The sequence below is a fragment of the Odocoileus virginianus genome, chromosome 1 (genome assembly GCF_023699985.2).
Source record: "Odocoileus virginianus isolate 20LAN1187 ecotype Illinois chromosome 1, Ovbor_1.2, whole genome shotgun sequence".
In the NCBI taxonomy this organism is placed as follows: Eukaryota; Metazoa; Chordata; class Mammalia; order Artiodactyla; family Cervidae; genus Odocoileus; species Odocoileus virginianus.
In genome coordinates this window covers 5399008-5422151 of record NC_069674.1, presented here as the reverse complement: position 1 = coordinate 5422151, position 23144 = coordinate 5399008, and the positions used below count along the sequence as shown (strand labels likewise).

Here is a 23144-nt window from a genome sequence, read left to right as displayed (position 1 = left end):
GAGGGGTCATCATGAATCCCTGGATGCCCTACCCCCCCAACTCTAGCTTGGCTTCTCAGCTCCTCCCTCACCCTTATAATCACATCATCATTCAGTTGCATCTGTTTAAAAATTACAAGCATTACAAAAAATTAATAATAAAGTTGATACTTTTGATCAGTTTGATTCAGTCACTCAGTTGTGTCTGACTCTTTGCGACCCCATGGACCGCAGCACACCAGGCCTCCCTGTCCATCACCAACTCCGGGAGTTTACCCAAACTCATGTCCGTTGAGTCAGTGATGCCATCCAACCATCTCATCCTCTGTCGCCCCCTTCTCCTCCTGCCCTCAGTCTTTCCCAGCATCAGGGTCTTTTCCGATGAGTCAACTCTTTGCATCAGCTGGCCAAAGTATTGGAGTTTCAGCTTCAGCATCAGTCCTTCCAATGAGCATTCAAGACTGATTTCCTTTAGGATGGATCTCCTTGCATTCTAAGGGACTCTCAAGAGTCTTCTCCAACACCACAGTTCAAAAGCATCAATTCTTTGGCACTCAGCTTTCTTTATAGTTCAACTCTCACATCCATACATGACTACAGGAAAATTACAGCTTTGACTAGACGGACCTTTGTTGGCAAAGTAACGTCTCTGCTTTTTAATGTGCTGTCTAGGTTGGTCATAAATTTTCTTCCAAGGAGTAAGAGTCTTTTAATTTCATGGCTGTAGTCACCATCTGCAGTGATTTGGGATACTTATGATAGGCCTTTTAAAAAGGATTTAATTAAGAAACCTCCATGAAGAACTGTGTTTTGAGTTAACAAGTTTTAAGCGTCCTATTCAAACCAACTTTAAGTAAAAACTTGATGGCGTCGTCAAAGCCAGGTTGATAGAGAAGTTCCAACCTGCTGGTCACTGAAACAGCCTCTCCAAGAGAGGACTGGTGTTGGCATGGATGTCAGCGTAACGGGTTGGATGACGGGTAACCAGCCTCAATGCCCAGACCCAAGTACCAGGGACCAAATCCCCCACGTCTGACCCTGCTCTAGACTGGGGCACATGGGCCCCAAGCCCTGGCATGTGAATCGGAGACTCAGAGGCTCCAAACTAAAAGCTTAAAAGCCCAAGTTCATTCCTCCACACACAGTGCAAAACTCTTGGCATTTTATGGGAAAACAGACTTTTATTTGAAAAATAAACTCCAGTTGCTGGGAGAGAAAAGAAGAGCGGTCTGTGATCCAACGGGGAGAGGAGTGAGGAAGCACACAAGTTTTACAAGTTCAGTAAACCTCCTGGGAAGCTCATTCGCATTTCAAACGGCTCTCAGTACATCCTTTGATCAGACCCACACACCAGGAGCGGGGGTTTAAAGAAGCGAGATGTAAATAACCCAGAATTACAGTCATCCACAATAGAATGTTCATATTTTAACTATGAAGAGAAAACTAAATGTAATGTATTTGGGGTGTTCGAAGTACCTATGGCCTGGGTACCAGCTGTGAGCTGGTCTGAGAAACAAGTTCAAACGTCCAGCATCTGGCATCTCTGGCAAAGACCCCAGCACGTCCCTCCAACCCTGCTGGTTCTCTGGGCCCCGAAGTTCCCAGCCAGACTCCTCGCTCTGTGGGCAGGCGATCCACGTCCGTCCTGCTGTTTATGACCCTCTAGGGTGGCACTTCCCAAAGTGTAAGCACAGCCTCATGCCTGCCCCCTGGGGCACCCCGCCGTGTGGGTCAGAGACGACATGCTGGTACCACCAACAATGAGAGTCGAGTGGAAAATAGCGCACAGAGGCCAGGGTAAATATTGTTTCACGAGAAATGGTTTTTAGCCGTCCATGTGACTGTGCTGGGTTACGATATAAAATGTCCTTCTGACTGCAGGCTGCAACAAAGCAGCTTCAGACCAGGGTTGTGACCATGCTTCATGGCCTCACTGAACGTCCCAGGCTTCCCGCTTCCCCGCTGGGCTGCACCAGCCCCGGGTCCCAGGGTCCACGCTGCACCTTCTCCTCTTGGCCTGTCTGTCCTATAGACCCCGCAGTTGGGACTGAGAGAAGTAGTCTCTCGGGGTCATTAGAGTAGGCGGCTGTCCAAGTCTGTGATTTTCAACACCATTTTTCTCAGGCGGCACAGTGGTAAAGAACCTGCCTACCAATGCAGGAGACCCAGGTTTGATCCCTGGGTCAGGAAGATCCCCCGGAGGAGGGCATGGCAACCCCCTTCTGTATCCTTGCCTGGAGAGTTCCGTGGACAGAGGAGCCTGGTGTGTCCACGGGGCCACAAAGAGTCGGACACGACTGAAGCGACTTAGCACAGCACAGCCCAGGACAAAGATAAATGTCCCAGTGCCCTGTGGGGCCAAGTTCCGTCAGCCGTGGTCACTCGGGGTGGACAGCTGCCCACATGGGACATGACTCCATCTCTTGCTCAGTGGGGGTGGGGCAGCTAGTAAAAGCACCTCTGGTCTCACCCCAGCAGCTAACATAGCTTGATCGATCATGGGTTCTGGGAAGACCACTGCTTCCAAAAAAAGCACCTGTCGCATCTGTTTTGTTTTCACTTTTTGGAATCACTATTAACTTTTATTTTATTTTGGCCGCGCAGAGGCACATAGGATCTTAACTGCCTGACCCGGGAGGAAACCTGTGTCCCTGCAGGGGAAGCCCTAGCCACTATACCGCCAGGGACTTCTTTGCCCCTGGTTGTGATGCCACAGCCCCTTCTCATTTATGCACTAAACGAGCCAGCGACTCCAGAGGACGCAGACTTGAACGTCCTTAATGCACATAGTATTGGACCACCTTTGCCAGAACCTTCCCCGAGAGTTGGTCCAAGCCCGAGGGTGACGGGGAAAGTTAAGATATCACTTAAGTTTTATCTGAGAGCCTGGAAGACTGCTCCAGGTGAGAACAGTCAGGCGAGGCTTTCTGGAGAAGGCCAGGTGAGGGGAGGCCTCAGAGGACGTGGTCGCTGACCTCCCAGTCTATTTCAGCAGCCCCGGCTGGGCACCCCACCCTGTGTCCACCATCTCTCTCTGCACAGCAGCCAGACGAGCCCCTCCGTGGAGCAAGTCATTCCCCCACCGACACCCCCATGGACCACTCCGCAGGGTCCCGGGCTGGCCTGCACCCCCAACCCCAACCGCCCCCCACCCCCGGTCCCTCCCCACATGGTTCCCGCCACACTTCCTGCTCCCTCTAGGCTCGGAGGCCACCCCAGTTTCTGGACACTTCCACTGCTGTCCCCGCAGCCAGGCACACCTGTCACACCCCCCTATCTGCCCCACACACCTGCCTCGTGCACCTGCCCAGCCACACCTGGCTCCGTCCCGTCTCTGCTCAGATGCCCCTGTATCAGTTTTCCTGAAGGTCCTGCTTTAAAGAGCCATCCCCTCTGCCCTTGTTTCACTCTTGGAACAACAGTTGTCTCAGCATCTCCCTCACCCGTGTACTGTCCCCGGTGTCCAGGATCTCAGCAAACTCTCATCAAATGATGACCAAATGAATATTCAGTGTGAGACTGCTCCCCTACCAAAGGCTGGGTCAGGCTGGCCAGGGGTGAGGTCCGCGGGCCTGCTCTGTAACGTCCGCCTTTTTTTTTTTCTGTCTGGGAGTGGCTCAGATGGTAAAGAATCCGCCTGCCAATGCGGGAGACCTGGGTTCGATCCCTGGGTTGGGAAGATCCCCTGGAGGAGGGCATGGCAACCCACTCCAGGATTCTTGCCTGGAGAATCCCCGTGGACAGAGGAGCCTGGCGGGCTGCAGTCCACGGGGCTGCAGAGAATCGGACACGAGAGTGACTAAGCACAAGGGAACCGCAGGCAGGAACAGTAGGTCCAGCCGCGTCCCCTGGTTCACACACGGGGCTCTATCGCCCTCTAGCGGTCACTTGGACACGAAGCCGGAAAAGCCCCGGAGCTTTGCAGGCTGCAGGGCTGTTCCCGGGGCCCCCTGCCCTGGGACCCAGAGCTGCTCCCCGCCCCCATTTTTCTGCGGGAAATCAGATTTCAAGAAACATTCAGGAGAGAAAGGTGAAGGACAGACACACATTCACCCCGTCTTGTCTCGAATGTGGGAGAGATTTAACGTGGACCTTCTTTCTCTGCTCAGTGCTTCCTGGGGGACCGGCTGCCCCCAGGGGAATCCGCACGGAGCGGGGACGGCCACCCCATCAGAGCCTCAAGTCATCAAAGCTTTTCAAAGGTAAACTTGAAAAAAAAAAAAAAAGAAGGCAGGACTTCCCTGGTGGTCCAGTGCTCAAGAATCTGCCTGTCAATGCAGGGGACACCGCTTCGATCCCTAGACAGGGAAGATCCCACCTACCTCGGGGCAGCCAAGCCCACAAGCCACGACAGCTGATGCCCAGACACCTGGAGTCCGTGCTCTGCAACGGGAGGAGCATCACGATGAGACGTCCACACACCACCACTGGGGAGCAGAGAAAGCTAGGGAGAAACCCTGAGAGCAGCGACAAAGACCTGGGGAGCCATCAACGAACAAATAGACCAAAAAGAAGCTCATTTGTCTCCATCAAAAAACAATTAAAAAAAGAAAGAAATGACATGGAAGGAATGGTACAGAGAAAACCGAGAAAAAGTGAATTTATAGAAGGCAGAACTCAGATCTAAGACGTCGCCCAAAGGCGACCTGATAAGCTTGCTAGCTTATTTAGCGGGTCAAGGGAGAGTTTTGGAGGTAAAAGGCTGGCGGGTGGGGTGGGGAGGGTGCTGGCATGCATAATGAGGCTTTTTTGCTAACCTGCACTTGGCCCCTCCTCTGGCTCAGTCACTTAGCAGAATTCATCCCTCACCACGTCTTGCCCCAAACCATCTCGCCCCCACCTCCTCCTTAAGTGTCCCATTTCCCCTCTTACCACGGGGGTGAGGGATTCAAGCCTGTCTGAGCTCCAATCTGCCTCCATCCCCACTCAGCCCTGGGTCTGGAATATCCTGGAATATTCCAGTTTTGCTTTAATTGCCATCTGGACAAACGTTACCTCTGTCACCAAGGAGACGTGTAGCTTAGTCAGGGCACTTTAATGACATCATAACCGAAACACACAACGTAAAACAGACTAAACTACCAGGACATCTACTATCTAAAGTACAGAGCTCCGTGACCTTGCCCCCCTGGCGGCCCACCATCCTGTGTCCGTCGTGGTCCCTAGATGGCTAAGAAGTCGTGGCCTCTCACCACAAAGGAAGAGGGGAGGGAATCAGCCCGTGGACATCGCTCTTTGTGGGCAGGAGGAGGCGCCTTTGCTTTGATCCCTTGCAGGGTTTCGCTTACATCTCATTGGTTCACCCTGAGGCCAGGGATGTGGAAGCCAGCATGTTCTCACTGGGTTATCAGATTGTCTACAACTCAAGCCCGGAGGCCTGACTCACAGGCCCCGGCATCTCTGCTCTGCCTAGAAGAGCACCCAGGTCTCTCCTGTAGCGAAGAAAAGAAGCCAGCCCTTGGCGCCCATCTGCTTCCGTCCCCCCGCCCGGGTCAGGATGGCCCCACTTGCACAGCAGGACCGGAGACTGGGGTTCTCGGCAGTGTGACCTGAGAAGGGTTTCTTGCTGATATCACAGTCTCACACAAGGAAGGCAGTGGGCCTGACCGTGTCCCCCCTCCACCAGGCCACAGATCTGTGTTCTCGCCTCCTGCAGCCCCATCACCTCCACCTTCTGTGCCCCCAGCCCTGCAGCGGCAGATGGAAGACCTCCCATCTGCCCGGAACTGTCAGCCCCTGATGGAAAGCCCATTGCGTGGTCCCAACGCGGCCTCAGCGAGGGGCCAGGAGGGGCTGGAGCCCCCTGGGGGCTGTGGGTGAACACAGAGACCCTGCCACAAGCTGGCCTACCCTCAGGCCCAAATGCTGTGAAACTTTAATGTATCTTTGTTGAGAGGACACAGGTAAACCCACAACAGTTACTAGAAGTGTTAAATGAAACTCTACGTCTTTATGATCCATCTAACCGTGTCTGAAATCAGTTTTTTTAAAAATTGGAGTTTAGGTGCTTTACAGTGTTGCGTTAGCTTCTGCTGTGACGCAGCAGAGTGACTCAGCCACGTGTCCACACAGACACGCGTGTGTCTACTCCACGTCACAGCAGAGCGCCGAGCAGGGCTCCCCGTGTTACACAGTGGGCACTCATCAGCTAGGTCTGTATGCAGAGTAGCGTGCACGTGTCAATCCCAACTTCCCAGTTCATGCCCCCTCTCTCCCCCCACCCCATGGAGTCTGCATGCTTGTTCTCTACGCCTGTGTCTCTATTTCTGCTTTGCAAATAGGTTCATCTGTACCATTTTTTTAGATTCCGCGTATATGCGTGAATATGGGATGCTTGCTTTTCTCTTTCTGCCTTACGTCACTCTGGATGACTGTCTCTAGATTGAAATCGGCTATCTTTCCCAGTTCCCCAACTAAGCCCTGGCCCGCTAACTTGCCTTGAATTCCTACGTGACTGCTGCACTCCCGACCTGCTAACCTGATGCTGACCACGACCACAAGGGCCACGACCAGGTGCCTTCCTAGCCTCGGAGGATGAGTCTTGCCATAACGGCTCTGAGTGTCTCGTCGGGTGCAGCGCCTACAGGGTGTCCATGGGCCTCCAGGAGCTGTGCCTGGCGGCAAGTTGAGACTCAGCTTCATCTCCTTCTGGGATGCCACGTCAGTCACAGCACTATGGAAATCCAAGCATAGCCCCCAGCCCAGACCAACATCTGGAAGAACTGAGATGCCGACATCGCCTCTCACATGAGCTCAGTGGAGGGTGGGAAGGCAGCTGGTGGTACCTGAAGGCTCCGTTTTCCCAGCACCTCTCTTGCAAACAAGAGCACGCATCACAATCCACCTGCTTCTTCTTGGGGTGGGAGGGGGCTGGCAGGACGGCTCTTTTAAAAGCAGACCTCCTGGAGGAAGTGGTGGTGGGTGGGATGCCGAGGGAGGGTGGTGTGGACATGAGAAGTGAGGCCCACTTTCCAGGAAACTGCTTCGTCCTCCCAGTGTCAGCAGTTTTCACCCTGGGTGGTTTGCACTGGGTTCTCTTCCAAGCCGGGTCCCTGCTGGTTGTCTGAGGGCAGTGTTAGAGTGACCGCAGCCCACATGCTTGCTAACGCCCATCTGTAGCATCCCAGGATGAGGAGCAGAGCCGTCTCTGCTGGACACAGACCAGGACTCTGAGCCAAAACGTCTGCCGGGGAAAGAAAGGGCCCAGGGTTTCCCTGAGAACCTCAGCTGACAGGAGAGCCAGTGGACTGGGTTTGAATAGTCCATGTTTGGTGGGCAGTGCCCTGGCAGTCGGGAGGCGGGGCAGGAAGTGGGGTTGGGGGGCAGGAGCAGGCCAGTTAGATGGACAAGCTCCTGCCCCGGGTGGTAAACAGCCAGGGCCAGAGACTCCTGCCCCTCCTGGGATGTCTGAACCCACTCTTCAGCAAAACGGTTACCCCAAAACCTAACCTGAAGGATAAGGTGCCACTGGTGCTCAGGCCAGGACCCTCTTCTGAGCCCAGAGGCCCAGCGCTGGGCCTTGTTTTGAACACCAACAGGTTAGACGGCCTTGGAGGGGAAGGGACAGACCCGTGTGGGCAGCAATGCCTTAATGTGTTTAGCAGGTCTGGGGCCAACCCTATAGAGCTGCCTGGAACGGGCAGGGCGTCCTGCAGTCCTCCTGGGCCCAACTCTGCTCACTGGACGCAACGGGAGGGAAAAAAGGAAGCAGGACCCAAGTTGAAGAAATATCCTCTATTAATGTCTGTCACTTTGCCAACAAAGGTCTGTATAGTCATAGCTATGGTTTTCCCCGTCGTCAGGTATGGATGTGAGTGTTGGACCATATAGAAGTCTGAGCACCAAAGAACTGATGCTTTCAACATGTTGGAGAAGACTCTTGAGAGTCCCTTGGACTGCAAGGAGATCAAACCAATCAATTCTAAAGGAAATAAACCCTGAATACTCATTGGAAAGACTGATGCTGAAGCTGAAGCGCCAATGCTTTGGCCACGGGTGCGAAGAGCTGACTCACTGGAAAAGACCCTGATGCTGGGAAAGATTGAGGGCAGCAGGAGAAAGGGGAGACAGAGGATGAGATGGTTGGATGGCATCACTGACTCGATGGACATGAGTTTGAGCAAGCTCTGGGAGACGGTGAAGGACAGGGAAGCCTGGCGTGCTGCAGTTCACGGGGCTGCAAAGAGTCAGACACGACTGAGCTACTGAACAACCACCACCAAGTGTCTTACCTTTGATCCTTCACTGGAGTCAAAGCAGGAAAACCATTAACTGTCCCGGACCTCACTGTGTGGATGGTAAAGTCATGTCAGAAGGACGCCGCTGAGCACCCAGGGTGGAGAAAGAATGAGCAGCTGCTGCAGCCAAAGCCGTGAGCGGAGCCGAGGGTGAAGCCCTGGCCTCACGCCCCGCGGTGAGCCTGTGTCCTGTCCCCACCCAGCGCCAGGCTCATGAGTTTCTACCAGTGCAGCTTCATCTCAACTTCTGACCCCAAACATTACCGGCCCAAAGAGATCTCTTTACAAAAAGGAAATCCATCTTCCAAAGGCAAAGACTGCCCATCACCAAGAATATTTAAAAAATGAACGTGGCTCTGAAGGCCATTCTCAAAGAAGACTTTCAAAAGCGGGAGGGATTACTGTTCCTCGCCGTGAAAGGAAGCATAGATGGTCCAGACTTTGCACACAGACTAGTTTCCACTCTCCTCATCTTGCCACACCCGAGGGCCCCAGGGTGGGGTCAGGCCTGGTCCTCCTTTGCATCGGCCACCCCCAGCCCACCCCCGCTGCACACACGGCTGCCTCCCCGCCCAGTCACCCTCCCTGGTGAACTTTTAAGGAAAAAGTTAAGAAACAAATGGATTTCTCTGGTGGCTCAGAGGGTAAAGAATTTGCAACGGAGGACACCTGGGTTCGATCCCTGGGTCTGGAAGATCCCCTGGAGAAGGGCATGGCAACCCACTCTAGTCTTATTGCCTGGAGAATTCCATGGACAGAGAAGCCTGGTGGGCTACAGTCCATGGGGTGGCAAAGTGTCAGACACAACTGAGTGACTAATACTAGGAAAGAAACAGTGTGGTGAGAAATAAAGGGCAACATAGCGGTATTTTCAATCACCCCATGGCTTCTCTTCTGTTATATTTCCCTACATTTGGCTCTGATGAAGAGCAGGTAAATACAGCTTATGCAAACAGACACGGGGGTATCACTGAGCTGGGAGGGATTTCTCTGCTCAGGGAAATCACAGAGGTCCTCTTCTCAATTCTTGGAGGACTGGTGGGGATGGGGAGCGTTTGCTGCATGTCTGCCTGAATCCCAGGGGAGTACCTCTGGGCGTGTAGTCTCAACAGCGTGGCCTGACCAGGGAGGCTGTGTCTCCCCGTGGGTGAGTCCCAGTGCCTGGAGAAGATGCTGCCCTCCCCCACGCCCATCTCCAAGGTCAGCTTTGTCCTGGAGTCGCTGGCTGCCACACTGCAGGATGGCTTCATAGTTACGGTGCTGAGCCGGGAACGCGTGCGATGCTGGGCACTGCCCGCAGGTGACACGATCGTGGCCTGCCTGGCTGCCTCCCAGTTCTTTCTGCACAGGGTTCAGTTCAGTTCAGTTGCTCAGTCATGTCGGACTCTTTGCGACCCCATGGACTGTGCACACCAGGCCTCCCTGTCCATCACCAACTCCCGGAGTTTACCCAAACCCATGTCCATCGAGTCGGTGATGCCATCCAGCCATCACATTCTCTGTCATCCCCTTCTCCTCCTGCCCTCAATCTTTCCCAGCATTAGGGTCTTTTCCACAGGGTGTGGAACAACCTTGCAACTCCTTGCAAACTCCTTTGGTGTTAGTTTCAAAACTTCTTTGGAAATCTCCTGGAGCTTCATCAACAGCCTCACCTCCTGGCTGACCGCCTGTCTTGCGGTCTTCTGCTGTGCCAAGATCGCCTCCTTCTCACACCCCGTCTTCTTCTGGCTGAAGCGGATGGTTTCTTGGTCGGTGCCCCGGCTTCTGCTGGGTGCCCCAATCCTGTCTAGCCCGTCGATCATCTTATCCGCCACGAGGCTTCCGGTCCTTAGGCAGATGGTTGCCACCCAGGGTTCCCATGGAAACCATACCACGGCTGACAGACGATGGACCATCTGTCTGTACCTCGTTCTGCCCCATGTGATTCTCCGGTGGTCGGTTCCGCTCCTCCTGCCCCTGGAGTCCACCCTCTCGCTCATGTTCTCGCTGCGTGACCCCAGCTCTGGGGCTCACACCGTGGCCCTGCAGCCGCTTGCCTTCTTCCTCATCATCTGCTACACGTCATGCTTCCTGTCGCTGGCCATGGCTGTTACGAAATCGCCAGGCTCCAGGAGGTGCTGACCTCCGCGGGCATCTGTCTACACTCCGGCTTCTTGGCGCGTGGCAGCCCCAAGCTGAGAGAGCCCTGAAGAGGAGGCTGTGGGGAGCCCTGGACAAGGAGCCGCTGTTTTGCATTGTCAGTACCGATAACTACCATCAGCGAACAAGCCCCGAGTGGCGAGAATGCGCAAGGTGTGGGTTCTGTCTTTCACGCTTTCATTTCCCTCTTTCTCCCCATCCTTTATACACCGTTAATTTCTTTTTAAGTCTTCATTTAATTTGTTACAGTGCTGCTCCTACTTTATGTTGTTTGGCCATGAGGAATGTGGGATTGAACTCACACGCCCTGCATTGCAAGGCAGAGTCTTAACCACTGGACTGCCAGGGGAGTCCCATCATTAATACTTTTTCCACCCCTCTCTGTTCCTACCATCCCTTCCACTGCTCCGAGTTCCTCGTCTGGGTCCCAAGCCACCTTGGACTAGGACGGTGGCCTAATTCCCTTACAAGCCCATCTCACTCTCTGCACGAGCGGCCCTAATAATATTCTCCAAGCATCAGTTTGGTCCGTACTCCCTTTATGGAGGCCTGTAAGGGTTGTTAGTTGTTCTGCGGTCAACCTGAAGTTTTTAATGGTGACGCGTTTAGTTGCTAAGTCGTGTCCGACTCTTTGCGGCCTGTGGACTGCAGCACACCAGGCTTCCCTGCCCTTCGCTCTCTCCTGGAGTTTGCTCAGACGGATGTCCATTCGGTCAGTGATGCTGTCTAACCGTCTCATCCTCTGCTGCTCGCTTCTCCGCTGGCCTTCGGTCTCTCCCAGCATAGGCTGCCCCGTGTCACCCCACGTGGGTCACCTGCCCTCCTCACCTCTGCTCTGCTCTCAGAGCGCAGCGTCTCTCCTGCAGCCCAGGAAAGTTGCTTTCTGTCTCCCCACAGCCTGTGGTCTGCTGGCCTGCCTGGAACTTCCTCCTGTCCTTTCTCTGCCGTTCCCTGCTTTCGTGCCCCGTTTATGACCAATTCCGCCCCTGGAGCCTTGCCAGTTGGTCTCACAGGAGCCTGAGGGCATAGACACGTTCTGTGCCACTGCACATCCTGTCCTGGATTCTGTGTTTGCAGTGTGTTGAACTAGGAGGAACTGTCTGATGTGGAAATGCTGTTAGGTTTTGGCCAACAGAAGACAGAGAAAGCGAACCGAGGAAATTCACTACAGTGTCTAATCTAGAGAATCTTGCTTTTCTTGTCTGCACATCCAGGAAGTGAACCCTGAATGTTGACACCTGGGACACTGAAGTCTCCATGCTGGGGTGTTTGCATCCCAGAGTGCGTGCCAAATGGTGCCCTGGATGTGCAAAGAGAAGTGTGGCAACTGTATCTTCTGCTTACTTTTGTCTTTTCCTTTAAATGTTTAAGTTTTTGTGTGTGTTTTTTGATGCACCTAATGTATCAGTAAAGTATTAACTAGCAAATAAGTAAAATAAACAAATATGCACATGTCAGAACAAAACCCAGTGCTCACGTTCGATGAGAACAGCACAGTAGACAAGGACAATTACTAGCAATGATTAGGGAGTGAAGCTGAGTAACGTGAGATTCAGTCCTTCTTGAGGTCCTGCCTTGCTGACCATGCCAGACTGCTTTTCTTTTTTTTTAAGACTTTCACCTTATTATTTGCAGTTCATGAACAGATGGACATGCATTTCCCTTTCTTCACCTTCAAAAGCAAGGCCATCCTCAGCCAAGTTGTAAGAAATCTTTGTTTTCCTTTTGGAGATAAGCTTCGGTATTTTCTGGAAGCTTCTACTGCCTCATGGCCACGTAAGACTTCTTGGGAACTAGACGAGATGTGGGGCTTCGCTTGTGGCTCAGCTGGTAACAAATCCACCTACAATGCGGGAGACCTGGGTTCGATCCCTGGGTTGGGAAGATCCCCTGGGGTAGGGAAAAGGCAACCCACTCCAGTATACTGGCCTGGAGAATTCCATGGACTGTATAGCCCATGGGGTCACAGAGTCAGACACAGCTGAGCGACTTTCACTTGAAGACAAGATGTAAACGTGCTCTGCCCTATGGGCACGTGGTTCAGAGACAGCAGCTCGAGTCTGCTGCTGCACATGCAAAGAGCCACACAGGAGAGAAATGAGGGCGTGCCTGTATCTCAGTGATTAGTGTGCAAAAACGAAGAAAGATTTCAGGCTGGATTTTGTCCCGGCTATCGATTGTTCCTAGAGGAAGAGGCGGATAGTGGGTTATTGCTTTGCTGGGGGTGGCTGACCCTGATCCTCCAAGGAAGTTAGGCTTGCTGCCAGTTAACCGTGGGGCTGGGCTGAGCGTGATGAAAACCCCAGCGTCCCCAGGACGAGTCTGAGATCAACACGCCACTGGGCCAGGAGCCCAGGGGAAGGCTACAGCCACGGCATTCAAGAACCCCTCCAAGGGGTAGGGTCCTGGCGGAGCAAAGGGCTGGCTCTCCTCCTGGGGAGAGCACGCCAGCCAACCGAGGTCCTCGCTGGTCCTGACAGCAGACGGAGCACTCAGAACTATAGCCACTGTCTGCATTTCCTCGCTCTCTCTCTTTAGAAATATATATATATTTTTTATTTACTTATGTGACTGCACTGGGTCTTAGTTGCCGCATGTGGGATCTAGCTCCCTGACCAGGGGATTGAAGCTGGGTCCCCAGCATGGAGCTCACAGAGTCTCAGCCACTGGACCCCCAGAGAAGCCCCTGCCATCTTCTCTCGCTCTTAATGTGTCACTGAATCCTTTTCCTTTCTTTCCCTTTGAAAATGGCTCTGCAGGATTTCTATCTTCCCCCCTTTTCTGAATAACAATGATGTTTACCATGCTTGAGGGTCACTTGGGGAGTCTGCTGCACTTTTAGATCCTGTGTCATCACACAGACTTTTAGGTTTTGGTCAACAGACGATAGAGAAAGACAGCAAAGGAATTCTGCTACAGTTCTTAATGTGGAGAATCTTATCTTTCTCCCGTAAGTCACAGGACAGGATAGGGCGGGGACAGCTCTGGAGGAGAAACGGGCGTCTCACCACGTTGAGGTGGAGAGCTTGGTCCATCACACCCACATCCTTAGCGGTGACACTCAGACACGATCAGGGAAGCAGGGGGCTGCTGACCGCCGTGTGTGGGGTGACTCGATGAGGGAGGGCATCTTCGTGGACGTGGGAGGCTGCGTGAGCACACAGGCCGGGCAGTGGACGCAGAGAGCAGTGTGGGTGCGTCCTGGCTGCCAACTGGGCCTCTCCTCCTGGAACTTTCCGCCCACCTCCAGGGCGGGCTGCTGGTCACTCTGCTTTAGCTGCTTGACCCTGCCTCCCAGCTCTCCCCTCAACAGTACCCTATTGGTTCAAAGATCCCAACTGGGCTGATCAGCTATCCTAGGATGAGGCATTTGGAGCGGTCAGTGGAGAGATGCAAAGACTAGGAATTCTCTGCATCTCCATGAATTCTGGCCACCGAACCTCCCAGAACCAGCCTGGTTCCTACCCTTCCTAAGTCGCAGGCATTCAGCTCCTCTTTGAATTCTGAATAAATACACTCAAATTCTTCCAATAAACTGTCTTCTTTGTTTTTTTTTTTTAAGTGGGGGGGGGCAGTAAAAGGATGTGGGGAGGCCAAAAATGGATTCAGAAACCAGGTTAGAAACACTTCTCTTAACGCCCTGGGTACAGACTTGGTTCTAAGAGTCCCAGCAGACAATGCAGACGGGAAATGGGGTTGTTACACCATCACGGTCTATGACACACAAAAGCCATCCAGTTGCTCAGAAGGACAGCTGTTCTTGGTACCGAGACGGGAAATTTCTCCCAGGGGCCTCGTGTGACAAAGCGTCTCCACGACATCTTTCCACCTTCTCACAGCACGTTCCACGGGCTGCCGCTTACAGGACCCTTCACACAGCCCGAGGGCATTACTCTCAAGCTCAGGGTTACGAAATCAGCTCCGGGGCAGTGGGAGCGATGGACAGTCCGGGCACCTTGACGTGGGCATAGATTCGAGCAGGAGGAAGAGTAGACAGATTGTATGCCCTCCACGCAAGCCTCACACCAAGTGTGATGGGGAAACCAGGGAACCAGGGCCCACGGGGAGGACCCCGTGAAGCAGGACATGCTCTGCCTGCATACGGACCGCGACCTTCGGGCTTTATCAGCAGGCTGGACAGGGCTGGTTTCCATTTGGGGAAGGTCAAGGACGTGGGCTCTGTGCTTCAAAGGCAACAGCACGGGCTACTGTCCCTGGTCCGAACACCCGCCCCCCAGAGCGTGTCTCTAAGGAAGCTGAGCCCGCACCCGACCTAATCAACGAGAGTCTTTGTACCAGCAGCCCCGGCCACTCCTGAGTTCGACCCCTGGGTTGGGAAGATCCCCCTGGAGAAGGCAAAGGCTACCCACTCCAGTATTCTGGCCTGGACTGTACAGTCCACTGGGGTTGCAAAGAGTCGGACACGACTGAGCAACTTTCACTTTCACACAGGTCACTCTACACCTTCCTGAGCCCCAGCCGCAGACAGCAGCCAGACGCAGAGAAGGCTTAACAAGCCACACGTGGTGCGCAGAGCTAATAAGACGCCTCTGCAGCCGAGTGTTTTCTACTGGGCTACCCAGGTGGCGCTACTGGTAAAGAAGCCGCCTGCCAATGCAGGAGACACAAGAGACTTGGGTTTGATCCCTGGGCTGGGAAGATCCCCTGGAGAAGGAAATGGCAACCCACTCCGGTATTCTTGCTGGGAAAATCCCATGAACAAAGGAACATGGCAGGCTACAGTCTATGGGGTTGCAAAGAATCGGACACAACTGAAGCAAATTAGCTCCCAGGCATGCACGTTTTCTAGCCAAGCACACCGAGTGGTCTTTAAAATCACTGACCAGAAATGGGCAGCATGGACTCCTGGCAGCCCAGGAACTGAAGGTTGGGTATGCCTCCACCTGCAGGCTCCCCCAGACCTCCCAGACTGCATCTTGGCTGCTCCCTTCTGCCTTCAGAAGTGACCCTGGTCTTAACAGGATGACCATCCTATGCCCACAGGTCAGTCAGTCCTCCACTCCCCAGCCAGTGAGGTGAACTGCAGGTCTTGGCTTTTCTGATGTCACCATGTGCTGGGTGGGATGGCTGTGTGTGCTATGCATAGTCGCTCAGTCGTGTCTGACTCTTTGTGACCCTGTGGACTATAGCCCGCCAGGCTCCTCTGTCCGTGGGGATTCTCCAGGCAAGATACTGGAGTGGGTTGCCATGCCCTCCTCCAGGGGATCTTCCCAACCCAGGGACTGAGCCCACATCTCCCGCATTGCAGGCGGATTCTTTACTGTCTGAGATGCCAGGTGTCCCACCCCCACCTGCCAAATTCATGTATTTTTCAGGAACCTCAAAAAGGGAACTGAAGTGGAAACAAGATTACAGCAGATGTGAGGGATTTGGGGGATGTCATCCTGGGGTCAGATGGCCCTTCATACAAAGCACTGTGGTCCTCAGGAGGGAAGTGGCCCGTGGACATGGACAGACACCCAGCGGGAGCGGGCCACATGCCCAGGGCGATGGGGGCAGACGCCGAGTGTCGCCTCCGCGGGCCAAGGAACACCAAGGGCTGCTGGCAGCACCAGGAGCTGAGAGAAGGGCCTGGAGCAGACTCTTTCCCAGCCCCTTCAGAGGGACCACGGCCCTGCTAAGAGCTTGGTTCTGGCGTCTGTCCTCTGGAGCCGTGAGAGAATAAATTGCTGTTGTTTAAGCCACCTGGTTTGGGGTACATTGTCATCGCTGCCCCCACGAAATTAATACAACCTCGTTCTGTTGTAACCAACCCAGGCCCGATTCGAGAAATAGGACACCTGGTGAAGGTCTGGTCTGACCGCCCTCCTCTGAGAGTAGTTGAGAGTTTCAGGATCCCTGTCGAGAAAACTGGGGATGTGCTCTGGGGCACTGGGACATCAGGGCTAGAACACACCTGTCTCTCTGGCTTCACATGTAGGTTCCCACCACACATGGCCCGCATCGTCTGCATGAGGACCACCGCGTCACGGGCCATCTGTACAGTTACGCGTGAGCTCAGTCATCATGGGGATGACTTCAGGGGTGCTAGGAGCAACACCCCAAACCACCAAAGAAGAGGCCCCCGCCTTTCCTTGTGAGTCAAAGAGACTGAAAACCGCATTGGTGCTGGCCTTGCGGAGAGAGTACAGCTCCGACTGTACTCCGAGGACTGCAGGTCCTCTTGCAAATGCAGCCAGAGACACAGGAGGACCACTCCAGACCCGACGCCCAAGGGCAGGCATGTGTCCCAAATCACCGTCTTCCTGAACAAGAATTTCCTCTGTCATCAGAGAGTCGGAACGAGTAGGGAGATGCCCTGAGACACAGGAGAGGCAAAAATGAACCACCTGCTTTATGGTTTGGGTAAAGAACCTGCCTGCCAATGCAGGAGACATGGCTTCAGTCTCTGGGTGGGGAAGATCCCCTGGAGAAGGAAATGGCAGCCCACTCCAGTATTCCTGCCTGGAGAATCCCATGGACAGAGGAGCCTGGTGGGCTACAGTCCACGGGGATCACAAAGAGTCTGACGCAACGTGGCAACTAAACAATAACAACAACTTTATGGTTTGCCATATTTCCAATTACAATCAACGGTGCTCAGTGGAGAATAGTTTATCCTTAGAGCACAAAATCTCATGAGCCTAAAGAACTCTCTCTTGAACACACACTTCCTGCCCCAGTTTCTCTAACAGATGAACCCCAGCTACCCAGGGCCCAAAACAAAGTCAGGATGTGCCAGAAAGAAGTAAGCCTCAAATCCCTCAAATGTGGTACCAAATTTGAGTCCCAAAGACCCAAATCCCTGTGGCTTGTGGTCCACCCCAGGGCAGACCACAGCAGGGTACGAGGCTGAATCTTAGCTTCACACCACTCCTGACTTCCACCATTCCATGTGGCTGTCTTAAGCCCGACAGGATGGCGATGTCTGCATTAACCCCCGCAAACCACGCCCAATGGGTGGGGGTCAGCGCAGGAAGAAAGGGACCCCAGGGAACCCCGTTGTTCCAGAGCTCAACTTGTTCTTGGGGGATGGACCCAGACGCGCGCTCAGCACCATTGCTACAGCCACCCCAGTGGCGGCGTCCCCCGTGGCCCAGAGCGGCTCCCCCGGCAGCCCTGCACCCACCTGGAACCAAAGCATCAATGCCTTACTTTTTCTGGAGCGAGAGAAGAACCGGATGCCCCCCGGCGAGGTGGACGGGTTGGAGCTGGGGGAGGAGTCTTTGGACGAGGAGCGGAAGATCCCGCTGAAGCTCATGCGACGTGGGGAACGCGGCGGGGACTCTTGGTAGGAGAACGGGAACACGGTTTTGGGGGAGCCAGGGCTGGTCTTGGGGCGCACGGGGGCAGACACGGGGCTGGAGGGCCGGGGCTGGGGGCCTCTGGTGAAGAAGCCTTTGGAGGGGCTGCCCGAGCCGAAGGGGCTGTCCACCTGCAGACAGACAGACAGACAGACAGACAGGTGAGGTCCCTCGGAGCCTAGACGCAGCCTGTGTGGACCTGCCCCCCTCTGCTGTCCCCTGCCACCCAGCTGGAGGGTCCAGGGCACCCAGACTGAGAAACAGCCCCACCAGGCTCTCGCACAGACAAGGGGCTGCCTGGGCGGGGGGCGGGCAGGACGGGACCCAGGGACGACCCATCCACAGGCTGGGCCGCACCGCCCCGGGAGCCCCCCGGCCTCCCTCCAGCCAGCTCTCTGCAAGGGGGCTTCCTGGAAGCAGGGAGGACAGCCAGGGCAACCGCGAAGCCTCGAAACACGGCCTCTTCCCCCCTGTCCTATCTGCAGCCCCGTCTCCTGCCCTTCACTTCTCAAGAACACGCGTCTGTCCTTGAGGTCTGACTGCCGTGCAATAATGTTCTCCAGCCCCTCCTCAAAGGAAAGAGCACAGACCCCCATGACCTGAGAGTCAGGCGGTCCGGGGCTCTGTCCTGGTGTGGGAAGGGACGAAGTTTTCATCTCTAAGCAGCTTCCACGTTGGAGTGACCGCAGAGGTTAGGGGAAAAAGTTAATGAGGCTGAAAACCTCTGAGGCTCACTTGGGCCATGACTTGAAATCACCACCAGTTATGGTTTGAAAAAGTGCTAGACTCCGTCTTCAAGCCTACGCACGCAACTCATGGACTGGAGGGATTTCTAACGTGCCCTGCTGGTGGGTTTAGGAACTGGTGTTCACATCTGAATGGCTTCCCTCACAGCTCAGCTGGTAAAGAATCCTCCTGCAATGCAGGACACCCCAGTTTGATTCCTGGGTCAGGAAGATCCCCTGGACAAGGGATAGGCTACCCACTCCAGTATTCTATGGTTTCCCTCATAGCTCAGCTGGTAAAGAATTTTACCTGCACTGTGGGAGATCTGGGTTGGGAAGATCCCCTGGAGAAGGGAAAGGCTACCCACTCCAGTATTCTGGCCTATTCAGTCCACGGGGTTGCAAAGAGTCAGACACAGCTCAGCAACTTCACTTCACTTCATTCCCATCTGAGCGCCTGTGTCTGACCCGCTCACCCCTTGCTGGGCTACCAGGAGGAGTTCCTGAGACTCGCTAAGCCTGGGTCTCCTCCCGGGTGGAATGAGGGGGCCTGCCCCGCCCCTCAGGGCCGTCTGAAGGGGCACCAGCCAGACCCGACCCACGGGAATCACCTTTGCACATGACCTGCTGCTGTCCCCTGGGTAAGCCTGCAACAGGAGCCAGAGGGCCTCGGGCCACCCAGCTCTGCCGCAGGAAAGGAAAACCACTTGTCCGCTGGGTGCTGGGGCAAGGACGAAGCCTGGCGGGAGTTGGCTAGCAGGCTGAGACCCCGGGCTCTGCAAGGCAGGTGGACCCCAGGTATGCTGAGAAGGGAGATAAGAGGGCGGCCTCTGTGTCTCTGTCCTCCTGGGGCGCCTGTCCGGGCCCGGGACCCTGTGAGCGCTTTCACCACTAGAGGGCGCCCTGAGCTGGGCTTGATGTTCAGTCGCTCAACCGAGTCTGCTTCTCTACGACCCCGTGGACTGCAGCACGCCAGGCCTCCCTGTCCATCACCAACTCCCGGAGCTCACTCAAACTCATGTCCATTGAGTCAGTGACACCATCCAACCATCTCATCCCCTGTCATCCCCTTCTCCTGCCTTCAATCTTTCCCAGCATCAGGGTCTTTTCCAATGAGTCAGCTCTTTGCATCAGGTGGCCAAAGTATTGGAACTTCAGCTTCAGCATCAGTCCTTCCAAAGAATATTCAGGACTGACTTCCTTTAGGATGGACTGGCTGGATCTCCTTGCTGTCCGAGGGACTCTGAAGAGTCTTCTCCAACACCACAGTTCAAAAGCATCAATTCTTCAGTGCTCAGCTTTCTTTATGGTCCAACTCTCACATCCATACATGACTACAGGAAAAACCAGTGGTTCAAAATAGCTTTGACTAGACGGACCTTTTTTGGCAAAGTAATGTCTCTGTTTTTTAATATGCTGTCTGGGCTTGATGTTCAGTTGCCAAGCCGTGTCTACTTCTCTGCGACCCCATGAACTGCAGCACGCCAGCCTTCCCTTCACCATCTCCTGGAGCTTGCTCAAACTCAAGTCCATCGCGTCAGTGATGTCATCCAACCATCTCATCCTCTGTTGCCCCCTTCTCCTCCTGCTCTCAATCTTTCCCAGCATCAGGGTCTTTTCCAATGAGTTGGCTCTTCCCATAAGGTGGCCAGAGAATTGGAGCTTCAGCTGGGCTTATGGTCCCTTAAAGGAAGGGATGCCCTTGTGGGGACTCTCAACCACACGCCCCCTTCTTCCCGAGACCCTCTGCCCTGCAATGAAGGACCGGTGTGGCCATGGAGGGCAGTGCAGAATCCTCTTGCCCAGTGGGCTTCACAGGCAGAGGCCGAGCTTCACCAGAGCCATGCAACTCAAGCTCTGCTTGTTACGGAGAAGTTCAAGGGTTTCTTTTTCCAACCATGTGACACAGAAAGCACAAATGTCTCCAGAGTGTTGGGTTCAGCCACTACCCACCGACCTACGGGCTCAGGCATCCCGAAGATCTTCTGAATCCCACAAATAATTCACATGGAGCAGCTTTCTGAGCGGTGGGTGGCGTGTGTCTGGGACACGGGGTGGCGGTGTCACAAACGCGGGCCCAGGGATAGAGGGTGACCCCACAGCAGGATGGTACGAGCAAGGAATCTGGACACAGACACAGGAGCTGAACACCAGCTCGGGTTCCAGCAGTGACAAGAGGTCTACTGTCAGCGTCCTCGTGTGTCCACTGGGGACGGCAGGCCGGCCTGCAGGGCCAGGAAGACGGCCGGATACACGACACGGGGAGCACCCGCCTCAGGTCCTGGCACACAGCACGTGCCTCGGACTGTTTACGCAGCTCTCATTGTCATGAATTTGACCCAAATAGACCCTCGGTTAGGTGAGGACAGTCAGGGAGGCAGGGCTGGTTTAGGGAGAGGCTCCACGTGGGGTGGGGCTTCCCTGATAGCTCTGTTGGTAAAGAATCCACTGCAGCGCGAGAGACCTGTGTTCGATCCCTGGGTTGGGAAGATCTGCTGGAGAAGGGATAGGCTACCCACTCCAGTATTCTGGTCTGGAGAATTCCATGGACTATACAGTCCAGGGGGTCGCAAAGAGCTGCACACGGCTGAGCGACTTTCACTCACTCACTCCACGCGGGGTGTGAGAGCCTGAGCCTCCTTAGAGGGGGCATCACGGAGGGTCTGCAGCACGGGGCTGGCACAGTCATTTAGGGCCGACATGCTGGAGGCTGGTCACCATCACCCCCTGGGTACCCCTGAACCCAGAGCTCTGAGAAGGCACCAACTGGGGACAGAGTGAAGGCCACAACGCTGGTCAGTGGTGGGTGGGGCCTCAGGCCCACGGCCTTGCCCCTTGCCCCACATACCTCCCGGGAGCAGCAGAAATGGCCAGGAGTGGGAGCAGCCTGGCAACGTGAAACAGAAGAGGAGTCGCGGTCAAGTGTGAGGACAGAGGCAGGGTCACATTAACCCCGCAGATGTCCCCTCCACACTGCACGGTGAGCTCGGCCTGGGGACAAGGAACGGCTGAGCAAGGCTGATGTTCGTTCCACGCAGAGAACAAGATGTGGGGAAGGTTAGGGTCCCTGTGAGGCCACGGAGAACAGCAGGGAAGATGAGGCTTGCCTGGGAGTGAACCAGAAAGGGAAGAGTCTGCAAAAGGGGACACTGTGGGTCACGGGGCCCCAAACCAGAGAAGGTGCTGAGAGCTGATGGGTTGTGGACAGGCTGAGGGCCAGAGACGTCCCCGGGCTGGGGAAAGAGGAGGTGGAGCTGTGAGGACAAACAATCACTCACTTGGGCCACCACAGACAGCTCACGGGGGAAAGCTAGGCCAATTGCCACTGGACGGTCAGTCTCAAAGGGCCCGGGTGCCAGCCTGAACCCTATCTGAAGGGCAAGTGGAGCCCCAGGATTCTCCACAATGGGATTCCATCCTATGCTCAGAATTCCAGGCCGCCAGAACCAAGCCTCAGCCGTCAGCTTGAGGAGGGGGCCCCAGAAAGCAGACCTTCCCCCCAACATGATGAAAAATGGTGCCCCAGCTCAGCCTTGTCCACGGGGAGGGTAAGGACTGGTCTTGAGCCATGGCCATGAGAAGGCAGGTGCAGACCTGGCCTCTGGGTCTGCGTCCTGCAGGGCGGGTGGGGGTAAGAACCCTAGGGACAGAGCCCGTGCCTTCAAGCAGGATGCAGCCAAGATGGTACTTTCTTACTAGGATGGTACTAAGATGCAGCTAACGCAATGGCATGTTTCCCTGGGTTTGGATGAACAAAGGACCCAGCGCCTCCTGAATGCCTGCTGGCTTCTCAGAGCTACAGATGGGAATTCAGGGCGCTGTGGGTAGGGCTGCCAGGCCCACCTCTGTCCACGGCGGCAGGGGGGGCCGTGGGGCAGGGCCCAGTCCCCCGACTCTCAGGTCTCAGCTGTGTCCCAAGGACGCAGAGGAGGGGAGAAGAGAGGTGCAGGGGTGAAGGTGAAGGGTGGGCAGGGCTGGCCTGGTGGTGACTGACAGCTGACTGTTGGGGGCCTCTTCGGAGCTTGTGGGAAACGGGCATGGATGAAGGACATCACAGGCAAGGGGCGCCAGAGAAAGTGGGGCTGAGTGAAACAAAACATCGACGGGAGGGTCTATAGGCCGGGGACACCCTCCCCTGGTGCCCAACTCAGGCCAGGGAGGTGGGGAGGCTGGGCCTGGCAGGCAGAGGCCGCGTCCAGCAAGCTGCTGGTGGGGTGTCCCAGCCGGAGCCCCCGTGTGCTCCAGACAAAAGGGGGCCGGTGTTCTCAGCAGAGGTGCCAGAGAGGTGGCACACAGCCAGTGATGGACAGGAGCCTAGGGCCAGGCTGAGTGCAATGCTCCCCACGGCTCAGATAAACAGGACGTGGGTGCACCCCTCCACAGCGCTCCAGAGCGGGGATGTCTGGAATCACAGCCGCATTCCCAGACCGCCCTTGAGCACCTGCCCTGGGCCGGGCACCCAGGTGTGTCTGCTCTACGGACGAGCTCGTTTCATCCTCACAAGGGAGGTGAGCACTGTCATGGACCTGGGTTTGCCAATAGGGAGACAGGTTCACAGAGAAGGTCCTGTCCCAGGTCACACCTCAGGGAAGCTGCCAGGAAAGATTAACAGGGGGGCCATGCTCCTCATCCCAGGATCAAGGGGCACAGACAGGAAAAGTTCATGGTCACCTGTTGGGGGAGTGGGGGGTGGCGGACTGCCGGGCATTCCACAGGCTCCCCAGGCCCTGGCCACCCTGGCTGACCCAGAGTGACCACAG

At 55.2% G+C, this 23144-nt stretch overlaps 1 protein-coding gene across 4 annotated transcripts in view; it reads right to left on the bottom strand.

The window, feature by feature from the left end:
* PRKAG2 (protein kinase AMP-activated non-catalytic subunit gamma 2) overlaps positions 1–23144 on the bottom strand; it is a 295801-nt gene that overhangs the window by 186258 nt on the left and 86399 nt on the right. For all 4 annotated transcript variants that reach the window (XM_070452449.1, XM_070452496.1, XM_070452556.1 and 1 more), the window contains exon 3: positions 17511–17790. In XM_070452449.1, the coding sequence (XP_070308550.1) occupies positions 17511–17790 (280 nt within the window). The remainder of the gene's footprint in view (positions 1–17510; positions 17791–23144) is intronic.